This window comes from Tinamus guttatus, unplaced genomic scaffold, assembly GCF_059628265.1.
Source record: "Tinamus guttatus ecotype Peru unplaced genomic scaffold, ASM5962826v1 Tinamus_guttatus_pri_ptg000023l, whole genome shotgun sequence".
NCBI lineage: Eukaryota > Metazoa > Chordata > Aves > Tinamiformes > Tinamidae > Tinamus > Tinamus guttatus.
The window spans coordinates 3831141-3845292 of NW_028288557.1; the positions used below are offsets into that span (position 1 = coordinate 3831141).

Genomic DNA, 14152 nt, shown 5'->3' on the forward strand with positions numbered 1-14152 from the left:
AGGATGGTGCTGGCCTCTTTTCACTGGTGGCCACCGACAGAACTAGAGGTAATGGCCGGAAACTGAAGCACCAAAAGTTCCACAGGAACTTTTTTCCACAGGAAAAATTTCTTAGCAGTGAGGTTGCCAGATCCCTGGAACAGGCTACCCAGAGAGGTTGTGGAGTCTCCTTCTCTGGAGATCTTCCAAACCCGCTTGGACGCAGTCCTGTGCCACGTGCTCTAGATGACCCTGCGTGTGCAGGGGGTTGGACTAGATGACCTCTAGAGGTCCCTTCCAACCTTAAGGATTCTGTGATTCTGTGATATATACATATACACACGCACACACATTACTTTTTTAACTTTCGTGTAAGTATAATAGAGAAGTAGGTCCCTTTGCGAGAACTAATTGTATGTTTTTGAGTTAATAGCAGACCAGTGACTTATATATGGATGAAGCTGAGCTCATCCATATGGCTCTCAGCCCTATCTCACAGACTTCATCACAAAACCACAGCAAAGCTTTAAGCCTCTCAGGTGATTCCTGTTTATACCTGGGAGGGAAAATAAAGACTCTAGAATGAGGTTGGATATTGGCTTTCCCTACATCCTGCTGTAGAGAATGGAGCACCTTTGGGCTTTTGGATTGGGGTTACCTACTTCCTTAGGTAGTCCTACATCTTTAAAAATGAAGAAAATGAAGGGCAGGGTCTGTGCTTGTAAACCATTTTGGTTTTTCTTCGTATAGCAGATATTTGTCTTGATATAAAAGGGGCTTTGCAGGCCGGTCTCTTAAGCTGCACAGAGAAAGTGGGATCCAGACTAGGAGGATTTTGCCCTTTGCATAAGTGCCCTCTGACAGATTCTTCTAGTCAAGTTAATCTGTTTTCTTCTGCATCCGGAAGGAGAAAATGAACATTTAATTATTGGAAGGGGAGGAAAAAATAGAAATCATCTTACTAATTGAGAGTGCCGCATCCGTGCAATTTTATTTGAGGAGCGTGGAGGCCGTGTGGCCAAAGATGTTATTGGATGGTTAATTGGAACGGACTCGATGTGATGAAGAACGAAATGTTCCCATGAAAGCAAAAACAGCCCGTGAACTTTATCCCCCTGCCAGGCAAAATGGAGCCTGCTTTTCCTTCCTTCATCCCGTCCTTTTTTACCCTGGCAGGATTGCAAGGACCCTTGTGCCATTGGCTGTTCTACTTTTGCTGCGACATGCTCCACATGAGCATCCTTAAATTGCATGCCTAATTAGATAGCATAGAGATCCTTAAGTTTTGTAGTCCATCTCCGTGAAAAACGCTTGGGTCTTGTCCTCGTCCAAGCAGAAGAGCATCTTCTGCAATTTTTGGGATCAAGCAAAAGCTCTGCAAAGTCAACTCATCTTTAAATATCAGCATTGATGTCAATAACACTCGATGCTTCTGCAGAAACACAGTCTTTTCCCATCTTCTTGCCTCAAAAAATAGCCTTTGGTTTAGTCAGGTATCAAAAGGAGGTTGCAGATTTGTCTGCATCCCCATCTCGAGCACTACTCTGCGCTTTTATTTGCATGGGAAATAAGATATTTCCGTGGCTTGTGGTCTTGGTGAGCTTATCTTTAGGTGCTTAATGCCCTGGCTTCTTTAATTAGGTGGTTTGAGAAAGGAATACTTTTGCTAGGGTAATAAATAGTAATTAAACAGCACATTTATTACTGTACTGTGCTGGAAGAGAAGCGTCTTGGCCATCGCTGCTTCTCTTGCTGTAGTTTCAGAGGTGAAATATCTCCATCTGCCAAGTCTGGCCTTCCTCCAGCTGCCATTCTGCCCAGTCTTGTATTAATATGTGAAATATATATGTATATATTTGTATATGTATTCCTGTATTAACCTATTAGCGAGCATTTGTTTGGGAGAAAACTGTCCCCAAAGTGTCAAGACACTTCATTTCTAGCAAGGGAAAATAAGCTCGGATTCATTTTATGTCCTGGCTGCACTGTTTTGTCGAGGTTTTCCACAAAGCTAATTTCTGTTGCTTTCCCATAGTTTCCAGTGAGAACATGGTGACTTTTATGTGAGCTTGCTTTGTCGCTGTGTAAGTTTTCTGTGTAAATTTTCAATATAAAAAGCAGGCACCGAGAATCGTAGCAGCTCTTCATGAGGCTGAGTGGGAGACGAAGCTTCGAAATTGCTGTGTGTGAAATTCTATTTGTTAGCTTTGCAAAACAGATTTGGGGGTTGTGCTGAGAAATGAGACGTGTGCTGTGTTGTGTTATACTTCTGGAAGAATCCCTCCTGCTTTATTTTTTATTTCTTTTCCCCCCAGTGGTTCTGTATATCCTCCCTGCAATGTCTTTAAGCATTTTTGTTAGGCAGAAGAGTCTTTATGGTGTAACTGTTAAAAGAGCTTTTAAATCGTTGATTAGAAAAAAAATAGCTCAGTTTTTAAGAATTGATGTTAGGGCATGCATCAAATCCTGGCCTTGGAGTACTTTTCATATAGAAAACACATATTTAAATGCTGGATGTATCAAAGCAGATGCTAATGGGGCGTTTGCTGAGCGATACCCAGGCTCTGCACTGCTTGCTGTCAAGGGAATTTCCTGTCCTTCTCTCTCACTTAATGCTCATTTTTCTTTGTGTTTTGCCACCCAGCTGGGAGTACAGCCCATTGGAGCCATTCCCGCCCGCCCGGGGGTGCCCAAAAGCTGCTGATTTTCTCCCCAGCTCGATGGTTTCTTGCGGGACACCCGAATGAGTTGGTGTTGGTTGGAGTTTGGGGTTGGTTGGGGTCAGTTTGACACTGTGTGTGATCGCACGTAGTTTTGACTGTGTATACCCCGTCATATGTATGTAGTCATACATAAATAATGCAATATATGCATTATGCTGCTTCAATAAATGAACTGAAGCCGGCTGAAATAATAAATTAACTAGATTAAAGCGAAGACAGCGGATACTAGTAGTGAAATCCCAGTCCTTTAGGATGCTAAAAAGCCTGAGAATTACTCTTTTTTTTTTTTTTTTTCTTTCGTCTTTATGTATTGCTTTACGTATTCCAAGATTTTGGCGCTTATTTTGCTATATTGGTGAATGTTTTCTTTGCGGAACTAAGCCATAACTGGGCATTATCAGTGTCTAATGCTCACACTTAATCCAATGAAAGGCTTTAGAAGCCCAAAGAAGATGCCATTTTGCCCACCTATGGGCATATGGTTTTGCTGTACTCTAATATTTTTTAGGAAACAGATTTATTCCACTTGAATTTATTCCGTATAGATTTTTCCCATGTGGATGTTTCTTTTTTTTCCCACTCTGGCTCCCCTCCTTGGCATTTCTCCTGCAGCACGTTGAGTTTGCAGAAGAAAAAATCTGCTTTTTGCCTCTTCGGTGCCTTTCTGTACATAAAATGCCGTCTGTAAGAAGTGTCCGGGTAAGTTTTTCCAATCGTGGCTGTTTCAGGGGGTTTTGGTTTCTCTCTCAAACGTGGCATCGCACCCGGCCGCCTTTCTCGCCTTCCGCGTAGGGCTCCGCAGCACTGAGGCGTCTCCGCGCTCGAGGAGGAGCCCGTCTCTAAGATCAATTTTTGGTGTCGAGGATTTATCGCTGTTTTCTTGCAAGTCCAAGGTCGTCTGGAAGCATTGGCTGCTTGTGATGTCTTTGATCTGTCCCCAGTTTAACCCGCCTGCTCTGTGTTTATTTACAAGTTTATTCTAACGCAATGCAACGTGTTTTTCTGTTCTTGCCATCGCCCTTGTTCTGGATGAAAGCACTGGAGTGTTTCTGCCAATTTGGCATCCCTTATTTACGTATTTGATAGCGATATTTTGCCTTAAGCTTTTGTAGGGGTCTGCAAGTTTGCTTTTTTGAGTTGATGTTGTGTAATAGCGTTGGCTAACCCGGCTCTGTTATCCCATTTGCCTTAAGGCCTGCGGTAATGATCATATTAAGGTGCTGCTTGCAGTAGGGGTTTTGTTTGTAGAGTAACATGGGATCCCATCAGCGTGATTGTAGGGTCGGGTGATGCCTTTTAGGTATTCTTGCAAGCGTTCAAGCCCAACTTAGGTGTCCAGTGTCCAAATGCAGGTGACCTTAAGCCCGAGAGGAACCATTTGGATGTTGGGCTCACTCTTGCAGGGTGCCGTCCATAGAGGACAAGCCAGTCATCCCCTAAAAGGTAAATATTGGCAAGACCTTCCCAATTCCTCTGCAGTTTGGGGACAGGAGCAACTCTTTAGCAGATAAAGCCAGCCTTGCTTCCATGAGATAAGATGTTCAGAAAGAAAAGGTACGGCCAGCTGTGAGCTAAAGAATGGCCATGGGTCAAAGTAATTTTCCTTTTTGCTTACAGCTGCGTTACTCGTGGGTGAATGTTCTGGGGATTTAGCTCCTCTGCCAGAACGAACCAGGGTGCCCGGCGGCTTTGTCGCGCGCTGTTAAAGACCTGAATCTGCTCTCCTCTAATACAAGAATTTCAGCAAGATTTCACCTGGACGGGTAATATGTGAAACAAAGCTCGCCTTGAGCCTAGTGTGCTGCTTCTGGACCCTGTGTTGATAGGCCGCTAAGAAAAAAACAGGAATTAAAGACATGTGTAGGCAATAGTTGTCTTTAAGCTTTTTCCAAGTGTATCATATGCTGCCTTTCATGATGCGTTTGTTTAATTGGTCTTCAATTTGTGTGGCTCTGGTGTTTTCACTCAGAGCTTAATAGGCACACCAAACTATAGCAAGGATCTCAGTAACGTTTCCCATGTAAAATGATCTCTGTATTTGATTTTATCTTTTTGGCAGATGGGAAGGTTGAAGTGACGAAAGAAGGGGTGAAGCTGTGTACCATGGGACCCGGCAAAGTCTTTGGGGAGCTGGCCATCCTCTACAACTGCACCCGCACAGCTACGGTCAAAAGTAAGTTCATTTGGGAACTTCCATCGCGAATTCCTTAAGATTTTAATCTAAGGCGTCTTATTTCTAACTAGCAGGCTGTGTAAATATCCATGTAGGAAGCTATATATTAAAATACTTGAGCTTTATTCATCTGCCTCTGTGTTTCCAAAGCGGGCTGCTATGGTGTCAAACCGAGGGTTGCTATTCAGAAATGTATTTCCCTTTTTGGACCTTGCAGAGCTGCTATTCACTTTCCCAGCTTGAAGACATTTTATTTCAGTTAATTTTCCACTGTCACTAGTTTTTAATACTATTTCCCCTGCAAAAGCTTTATCTTCCAGATACGGTCGGAGGGGCATTTTTCATGCACAATGAAATAAGATGAAGAGAGCTCATCCCTTCGGGCTCCTGTTTTTTCATCTTGAAAGACTTTGGTTTGATTCCTTGCCCTGCCGTAGCCTCTCTCTCTGTCTCCCAAGCAGCTCCTTCAGAAGAAGGAAGGATGTCTACCAGTGTTAGCCTGCGGAAGCTCAATAACTACGTCGTCAGTAAGAAAGGAAAGAGCTTGAGGCTTTGCTAGTCAGCTGCCCTAAAACACCATCATCTAGAGGAGCCTGTGCCAGTCCTTGGGGATGAACTTCACTGATTCACATTGGTTTCTGCAAGCATCTTTATTGGGCTTCTAATGTCTTGGTTTTCTTTAAGGAAAAGAGAGACTAGTAGCAGTTTTGAACATCTTGACCCTGCTGTATGTCCATAATGTAGCCACGTTATGGATCCAGGCTGGGAGGGCAATGGAAGGGAGCCATACCCCATGGCCACAGGTCTTGGAAAATGATAGAGTTTTCCATGAAAGTTGAAGCATGGCTGGATTTGTCTTCAAATGTGGTGTCGCCTCCTCTCAGGCCACCCGTAGGGATGGGTCAGAATCAGTCTGGGCAGGTAGAAGTTTTCCTTGCACCACGGTGAGGTTATGATCCAGCCAACTCTACATGGCTCAGAGTTTTTGGAACTTCTCCTGTAACTTTGGTGAATGTTGTGAGCAAAAGCACGGGGTATGTAGTATGTGGATGGAAATTGTGTTACTGTGTACAATTAAATTCAGCTTAGAAGGAATAGAGGTTTGGGAGGCATGGTATCACAGCTCTTGGCCATGAGGTCAAGAGCTCTCAATGACATCTGAAGCAGGGAGCCTTCGAGAGATGATAAAAATGTGACACGTGGTTGAAAGGACACTGTAGTGGAGGAGATGGAAGGAAGCAGATAGATAGGACAGATGATGAGAATAATACAGAGATGCAAAAGTACTATCAAAACGAGGCATAAGTCCCTGTTTGGAGAAAAAAATGTGCTTTTTAATTAGATATTTTAAAGAGAAACTGAGAAGTAAGGGAAGAAGTAGGCAGAAATGTTAAGTCAGAAAGAGATGACTGGATGTTCTTGTGAAGAACATGCAGTTTTCCATGATCCTAAGCAACTTGGCTGAGGGGCTCTCTTTTCACTTGTGTGAACTTGTCTTCTAAAAGGACAGTTTCGTGCAGGTGAGTCCTTCACGTGGCTGCACGTGGCAAATGGACATGTCGCGCAAGTCACATATGGGCCCACCAAGGAGAGCAGGCCTCAGGGCTCCCGCCGTGCTGTGTTGGACTGACCGCTGGGAGACACTTGATGTTCCCTCCCTTAGTCTGCTGGGGACAGCGTTCGTCTGTGCTGGCTCCTCAGCTGCAGCCCCCTGTGAAGGAGACTGTGTTTAAGGGGGTAGATCATTTTAGGAAGCACTTTGCCCTTCAAAAGTAACCGAAGGTTCTTTGAATCTTAATCGTTCTCATCTGCCTCCTCCTTGGTTCGTTTTGGCCTCTTTCAGTGAGACGTGACACCGGTCTTCTGAAAGCCTCTTCAGAGAGAATTACCACAGGATTTTTGTCATGATAATTATGGTCTTAAATAAAAGCAGGAGTGGTCCAAGGGTCTGAGAAGAAGCCACCTCTGAATACCTTTCCTCTTGGTCTCATTCAGGGAGGTAGGACACATCCCATGAAAAGTGGCTTCATATTCAAGACCGCTACTAAAGCGTTTTCAGTGCCTCATTGTTGGCTGCCGATTTGGAAACCTTTGCCTGGCCGTTCCCAAACGTTTGTGCAAGGAGTGTTTGCTCCCATCTTAGAGACTCGCTGACTTTTTGTCCCTTGATCCTGCGTGTGCAGGAGTAGACGATGTCCAAAGGAAACAAGTCGAATGCCTTAAAATAGCAAAAACTGTAAATTCAGGTTCCGGATTGCTCAGAAATCATGTTGTTGCCTCAGAGTGTGATTCGAGTGCTAAAAATAAGCCTGGTTTGGGGTTTGTGGGGTGTTTTTAACACTTCTGTTCAGGCTAACTGTCTTCTCCCAGCCATACTTGCAGGTCAAGATGGGACTGAAAGTGCCTGTAAGTCTTTCCTACATGCTGAGAAACGTATGTAAATTCAGCATTTGCTCCTGCTTCTTGCCCAGTAATAACACGCTTGAAAAAAACATCCCCCTTCCCACAAAACAAAACAAAAAAGCTTCAATAAAACCCTGCCAGCCTCTTCAGAGAGATGCACGAGATGCCGATCTGAAAAATAAATAGTTGGGGGGGAAGGGATGGGGAGGCTGAGAAGGCACAAGCTGAAGCTGTTAAGTTGCAAATTAGGTAAATCTCTGTACCTAATTTAGCTTTTTGCACAGCTAATGCTGCAAAAGCCCCTGCCGTGCAGCGTGTTTAAGGGGGTAGGCGGTGGCAGTCGCTGTCAACCTCGGATGAGTTGGATTCTTTCCTAAGCTCTTTTTTCCCCCCCTCTGTTTTTATGCAGCCCTGTGGCACTCGCTGGCCAGCCCGCTAGCCGTGGCCACGGCAAACAGGGCGGCTCTGCAAGCAGCTCCTTGACACTGGTAATTGGTGAGGAAAAACAAGGCGAGAGCGTGGCGGGTGCCCATTAGAATCGCTCTTTGCGAGCCCTTGGGTGGCCGGGCGGCCTCTGCATTTTTGCTCCTAGCAATTCCAGGTCTGAGGTTGGTTCAGATCTGAAAACAGCCAAGAAAGCTGCGGGGAGTTGTGGACATGGGGCCGTTTGATCAAGATCTTCCTGACATTGCTTGTTTAGGAATGCTAAATTCAAAACCTGGGGATGGATAGGGTTGCAGGAGGGTCAGAAGCACCTGGATGCACGTGTTGGGGAGGGATACATGGCAGTATCCTTGGAGGAAGTGCTTTGAACGCTCCTCCATGCGGGCTGTGTTTCTCTTGGAGCAGTGCTCGCCTGGGAGACGCAGCTCTCTGGACACACAAGCTTGGATTAAATCAGCCCCGTGCGTTAATTGCGGCGTTAAGGAGAGCTCCTCGGCCTGTCAGGGCGTGTGGTCTGGCGGGAGCAGGACATGGGGCCTGCTGGGCCTTGATTTGTGCGTGCTGGGCTCTGCCGGGGGTCGGCGTGCGACCCGCCAGTGCCCTAGCAATGGGATTCCCCAGGAATCGGATGCATCCGTGTTGCTGGTCCCTGCTTCCAGCTATGCCTTAGCGACCCAGCCGGGGTGCAAATCACTTGTGGAGCTGCTACCCGCCCGTGGGGTGTCCTGGAGACACGGTGTTGAACGTCCGCAGCCAAGGCAAAGATACTCCCCGCTCGAGGGCTGAAACGCCGATTAATGCTATTAATTAGCGTAATTTCATGATAGAGCAGCTCAGTATGGGCAGCCTCCAGTGAGAACTGCCTGCCTAAAAATACGGGGATTAAGCAGGCTTTTTCCTGAGAACACAACACGTGGAATTGGCTTATTGCTCCAAAGGGAAAAAGAGCAACGGTGCAAGTGCTGTAGAGGACAAGGGACAGGATGTAGCCGAACTCTGATTTTTTATTTTATTTTTTTTGAACAGCACCAGAGAGGGAGCCTAATCAAAGGGAGAATAGTTGGAGATGGGAAGAGCAAAATGAAAAATTCATGCGGCACCTGGGCCCGCTGTCTACCCAAAGCGCCTCCAGGCTTATTGAACCTGATGGCAAAAATAGAAGAGCCAGTAATGGAAAGAGGGCAAAAAAAAAAGGAGGAAGGACAGGGGGAAAAGAAACCATATGGCAGGAGTTGTCTTGTGGTGTGTTGATACTTTTGGAATGATTTTTATTTTCTGGTGTCCACAAGAATTGAGCAAGCACAAGGTCTGGTGTGATGGGTCATCCTGGTAGATACTGCCCAGGAGGGGCTCTGCTTGGCACAGCCATGCTGGAAGAGCCTGAATTAACACCCTGTCTATATAAAAATATAGTATATATGAATTGCCTGTCCAAAGAAGAATGCAAAGGTCCAGATCCAGAAAGAGGACTATGTATTTGATTGATGGGTTTTGCATCAGTTTGGGGTGTTTTGGGTGCCAGGCAAAGTATTGACTGCAGAAACCGGCCAAGAAAGCATCACACCTTCACGCTACCTTTTTAATGTGGGAAATGGAGGTGAAGCCACTGAGCTAAACAAAATTCATTCAGATGCTCCTTCTCTGGAGATCTTCAAAACCCGCTTGGACGCAGTCCTGTGCCACGTGCTCTAGGTGACCCTGCATGTGCAGGGGGGTTGGACTAGATGATCTCTAGAGGTGCCTTCCAACCTTAAGGATTCTATGATTCTATGCAATTGGGGTTAAGTATGAAGTCTGCCCTTAGGTCTTGTTTCCTTCCAGTACGGTGGTATAATATATGTGTATAATGGATCTATCTATGAATGCAAGCAGCAGCATTAGTTTCTCTAAAGGAATGGTTTATTTTCCCTGATTTTTGGAATAACTGTGTTTATAAATTCCCAGGATACAATGAATTTCAGTTACTGAAATAGGAAGCACGTTCAGGGCTAACGTGAGGAGTGGGGGCTGCTGCTGTGCTGCGAACCACTGTCTCTGCCTCCGGGAATTTTCCATGTGGATTTTGTCTTTGCTTGTTTTTTAGCTAATATTATTAAAAACAGGGAACCTCTCGTGCCACCTTTCTTCTTTAAGTGTTTTCCCAGCTGGGACGTGTGTTTGTTGTTTCTGTAGCTGAGAAGTTGTGCGTTTTAATTGATGCTTTGATACTATATATATGTATGTATGTAGATAGATTTTTTTGTTGTTGTTCTTATCTGGCTTTATATCATGCTATGCTTAGTATACCTGCAGTTGTCTGGCATTTTCTGGCTTGTTTCAGGATTTTGCATTTTATCGTTCTTATTTTCTAAGAGTCTTTTCCATGGCCCATTTGACCAAAATCATTCAACTTTAAAATAATAATAATAATAATAATAATAATTATTATTATTATTATTATTTTTAGCAGAATCCCTTCCCTTTGCTTTTATTGAACGTTGGGATTTGCTTTCTCCTGGTGCTCGCCTACCCTATCTGTAGCTTTCCCCTTGGTCCTCTTAGTTTAATCCTGCTTTTTACCTCTGCGCCGCCACTTGCAGGGGCTTCAGAGGAGACACTCAAGTCGTGATGATGTTTGGTGTTGGCTGAGGGGTTTTGCTCAATGTAGACATTGCAATTGGCCTCACAGGCAGGAACAGGAGAGAGATGCCCCATCTGGAGCAGTGTGGTTGGGATTCAAGGGAAAATCGCAACTTTTGGCCAAATCCAAGTTGCGTAGAGAGCTTGAGGGCTAGGCAAGCTACTCGGTGGGCTGGTTTTACAGATGAGTTTAAGAGCTCATAGGCCTTTAGGTGACGTCAGCTCTCCTGTTGACACTGCAGTTTGCTTCTACATTACCCAGACGGCGACAGACTCCACTGCTAGTTGGATCTTGCGGTGGCTTTGGGCACCTGGAGCAGTGAAGGTTGGCAGAACTCTTGCAGCCCACTGAAACTCTTGGCGAGCATTGGTCAAGGGTTCTCGCAGTAACAGGTCTATGTGAAATCTATGTGGTAAACTTGGAGTGTGTCGGACCAAATGTTGGCATCTCCCACCTGGTTGTCCTCTGGAAGGTCTCCTCTAGGTTCCTGAGCCGTGGCTGCTAAGGATGGGTGATGTTTTGAAGAGCCTGCAGAGCTCAGAAGGCGTTAGATGGCCACGTTCAGGTAACTGAATATAGTCCTTTCAGGCGGGCGTTATATTCTGCTGTCTGACACCTTTCTGTCGCAGAAAATAGCTCTCCCCTGGTTCAGACATGCAAAATTATTTCAGGCTCTGTAGTATGAGATCATTTTGTTGTAGGAGAAAGCTTTCCATACGAGTCTGGGTGTAGGAATGATACCAACCTATCTGCCAGTGCTCACAAGAAAATAATATTTATTGGCTGGTGTGGCAGAAGGGTGATCATTGTTTGGGGGAAGTTAAGCACTTGACTTGCTTTCGTGGTATCTCTCAGAGAATGTTTTTGTTGAGATTTTTCTTTTTTGTCTTAATTGCATAGTCAGATAATCCAAAAAACTTAACACAGTTGGACACGTTTGTAAATGGATTCTGACTTTCTCCATGCAACCTTTGAAGAAGTAGTTAATATCAATGACAGCTGTAAAATAATTGCTTTGCAAGAGCTTCATTTTCCTCCCCTTTTATTCATGTCTTGGAAAACAACCTTGATGCATGAAATGATGAGGCTGGAGCAGATTCGATGAAGGCGTTGACTGCACTTTGCTGCTGGCTTTAACCCTTTGCTTGATAAAGACGCAACACAATAATTTTTGCAGCCTGGATTCATTTCCAGCGACAAAAATATATGGTCTTTTCTCAGGCTACGTGGCTTTTGGTGGACTCGCATCTCCAGACCTCCCCATCCGTTGGAAGAAATTTGGATATCAGGCTCAGTTGAAGGTTAGTTGGCACCGGCATCTTGAGGACTCATCTGCTTTAGCGTCTCCACATGAATTTCACTTGCTAGCTACAAGGAAATAAAAATTACAACTCTGCTGTTCCCGTAGTGCTTCCAGAGTCTCGGCTTTCCCAAATTTTGGCTGTGTCTCCTAAATGCAAAGGAGATCCTACTCTCAATTGCATTTACAAAAGAAAAGCGGAGAGTAGAAAATATGGCCCATCCTTAGTATTTTTGGATTTATTTTGAGTGAACATAATAGGTGGAACATGCTGGTCCACCTTGACTTACGAACACGTAAAAGCAGCTACTCTTCCCGTTTTGCTTGCTTGCTGCGTGGTCACACGAGGAGGAGCAGTTGGTCAAACCCAAGAGAAGGTGAGGAAAGCTTTGCCCGTCTCTACAGTGCAGCCAAGGCAGAAGGTGCTTATGGAGGAGGCATCCGATGGTTCCTCTGCCCACCCACCTTTGCGGTATTGCAGTGATTTAAAGAAGGCAGTTGAGTCACTTGAAAAAGAGGGAATGATGCTCTGCTTTAGTTCCTAAAGAAGAAAAATTCCCTTTGGTGGCTGGCTCATGCTGAAAAAAGTACTTTTTTCCCCCAGATTCATTCCCTGCTTTGCTGTCAGTGACAAAACCGCTAAAATGTTCTTTATTCTCTAATATTTCTACCTAAAAATTAATTCGCTAGTGGCAACTGAGCGAAGTCAGGAGAGCAAATTACAAGCTATGATGCTACAGACTTCATCTGTAGCACCTCAGATTTACTGAGGATGATCGTGCTGTAAAGAAATCTGTAATTTACTTGCACTTAAACACTCTAAGGGCCTGGGCTAAGATGGATATAGTATTACTTAAGTGCTACTGTGTCTAAAAGCATTTGTATGCAAATTAAATCCACAAAAAGGCAGAGAGCCTTTTTAATTAAAAGCAAGCAAACAAGATCTCAGAATTGCTTATCTTAGGGAAAAAAAAATGCAACTTTATTTACTTGGCAAAGTTATTTGCAAATAACGTCAGAGCTTAAATGTGATTGAGGCACGTGTGACGAAGCCCCGGTCTCTTCAGCCTCTATCCAATAGAAATGGGATTGAAATAGTCTAGGATTTGAATCGTGGGAGGCAAAGGGAGTGTGTGCAGAGGGGCTGGAGGTATTTGGATAGTTCCTCAGGCTTCTCCAGTGTTTTGACATATAGAGCTGTCACCGTAATGATGATTGTGGTGGCTTTTCCTTTCACAAAACGTATGCTAGACATCTGAAATTACTCTTTTTATGGGACTCCTTTTGAACTGGAGTCATTTGAAATCAGTTGAGCAGTTCGGTTAGCGTCGACATCCACGATCGACGCAAGGAAAAATCCCTGCTGTTTCTGAAGAAGTGGAATTGTCTTTATTTCTCTTGATATTTTTCTTTCCCAGCTCTCTTCCTACTCTATTTAGCTTATTTGCAATAGGAGACAGGCACAATGACTGACTAAAATTGCGTGCTATCCTTTTAGAGTTGGCTTTTCTTTTCTTACATGCAAAGGGCTGGGTTTCCTTGTGATCCAGCACAAGTGCTGAGCCAGGCCCAGGTCCATCTAGCCAGTGCCCTCTAGATATTACGGTCCTGGGTCCTGGTGTGTGAGCATGGAAATAACATTTCGGAAACCCAACGCTCTCTCAGAACTCGTTTGAGCACCAGCGACGTGGCGAGTGACTCTGGTAACGTGGTGCTTTGTATAAGTGATCTGAATTTAGCAATGCAGCTGCATAAACAGTCTTGCTGGCACGGGGAGGGGCTGATGCAGGAGCGCGTGGGAATGGGAAGCATGGGAGTATGTGATAGGAACAGCATTGGATAGCACTGAGGAAAAAATATGCTAAAAGTGCACAAATCCTCTTTCCTTCTGCACAAATAAAATTTATTCAGACAAAACTTAACAGGCTCCAGAATGCTCCTGTGCTCCATGCTTGTGCTTCACGTGCGAGGGCTTTTTGGTTTACATGTGAAAAAATACAAATACTGGCGTTGGAAAGTACGATCTCGGAGTGCGGAGCTCGGGTTGCCACGTTGGCCCCCTCTTTGGAGACCTCCAGTGATGCCGTGCGTGAGCCTGGGCTAACACAGCCTTGGGCTGCCCGCAGCATTGACTGCGGTTGTCACCTCGAGGGGCTGAGGACCCTTTCTGCAATGAGGCCGGTCTTGCTTGGCTTTTCTACGCTCCACTCTGAGTCCAGTAATGACTATTTGGACGCAGTCACTGGTGGAGGAGAGTTATTGAATAAAGATCTTATGTAGCTGCTTTGACGCGACGCCGGCTCTCGTTAGTGCTTTGGTTTTTTGGAGGTAAGACAATTATAATTGGATCATATAATTTAGTTACTGGCAAATTTAGGTCTTTCGTTAGCTGCCGTCAATGGCCTCTGGAATCTGTGGACACTGAAGCATTGGAAATTTTGCTCATGATAACACATAATCCAGTTAGGTTGTAGTTAGGTAGTTACACTTGTCCTACGGCGTTTGCACTT

General features: G+C 44.9%; 1 protein-coding gene across 2 annotated transcripts in view; it reads left to right on the forward strand.

The window, feature by feature from the left end:
* Positions 1-14152, forward strand: part of PRKG1 (protein kinase cGMP-dependent 1) — a 305135-nt gene that overhangs the window by 102331 nt on the left and 188652 nt on the right. For both annotated transcript variants that reach the window (XM_010224611.2, XM_088525673.1), the window contains exon 3: positions 4762-4875. In XM_010224611.2, coding sequence (XP_010222913.1) covers positions 4762-4875 — 114 coding nt within the window. The remainder of the gene's footprint in view (positions 1-4761; positions 4876-14152) is intronic.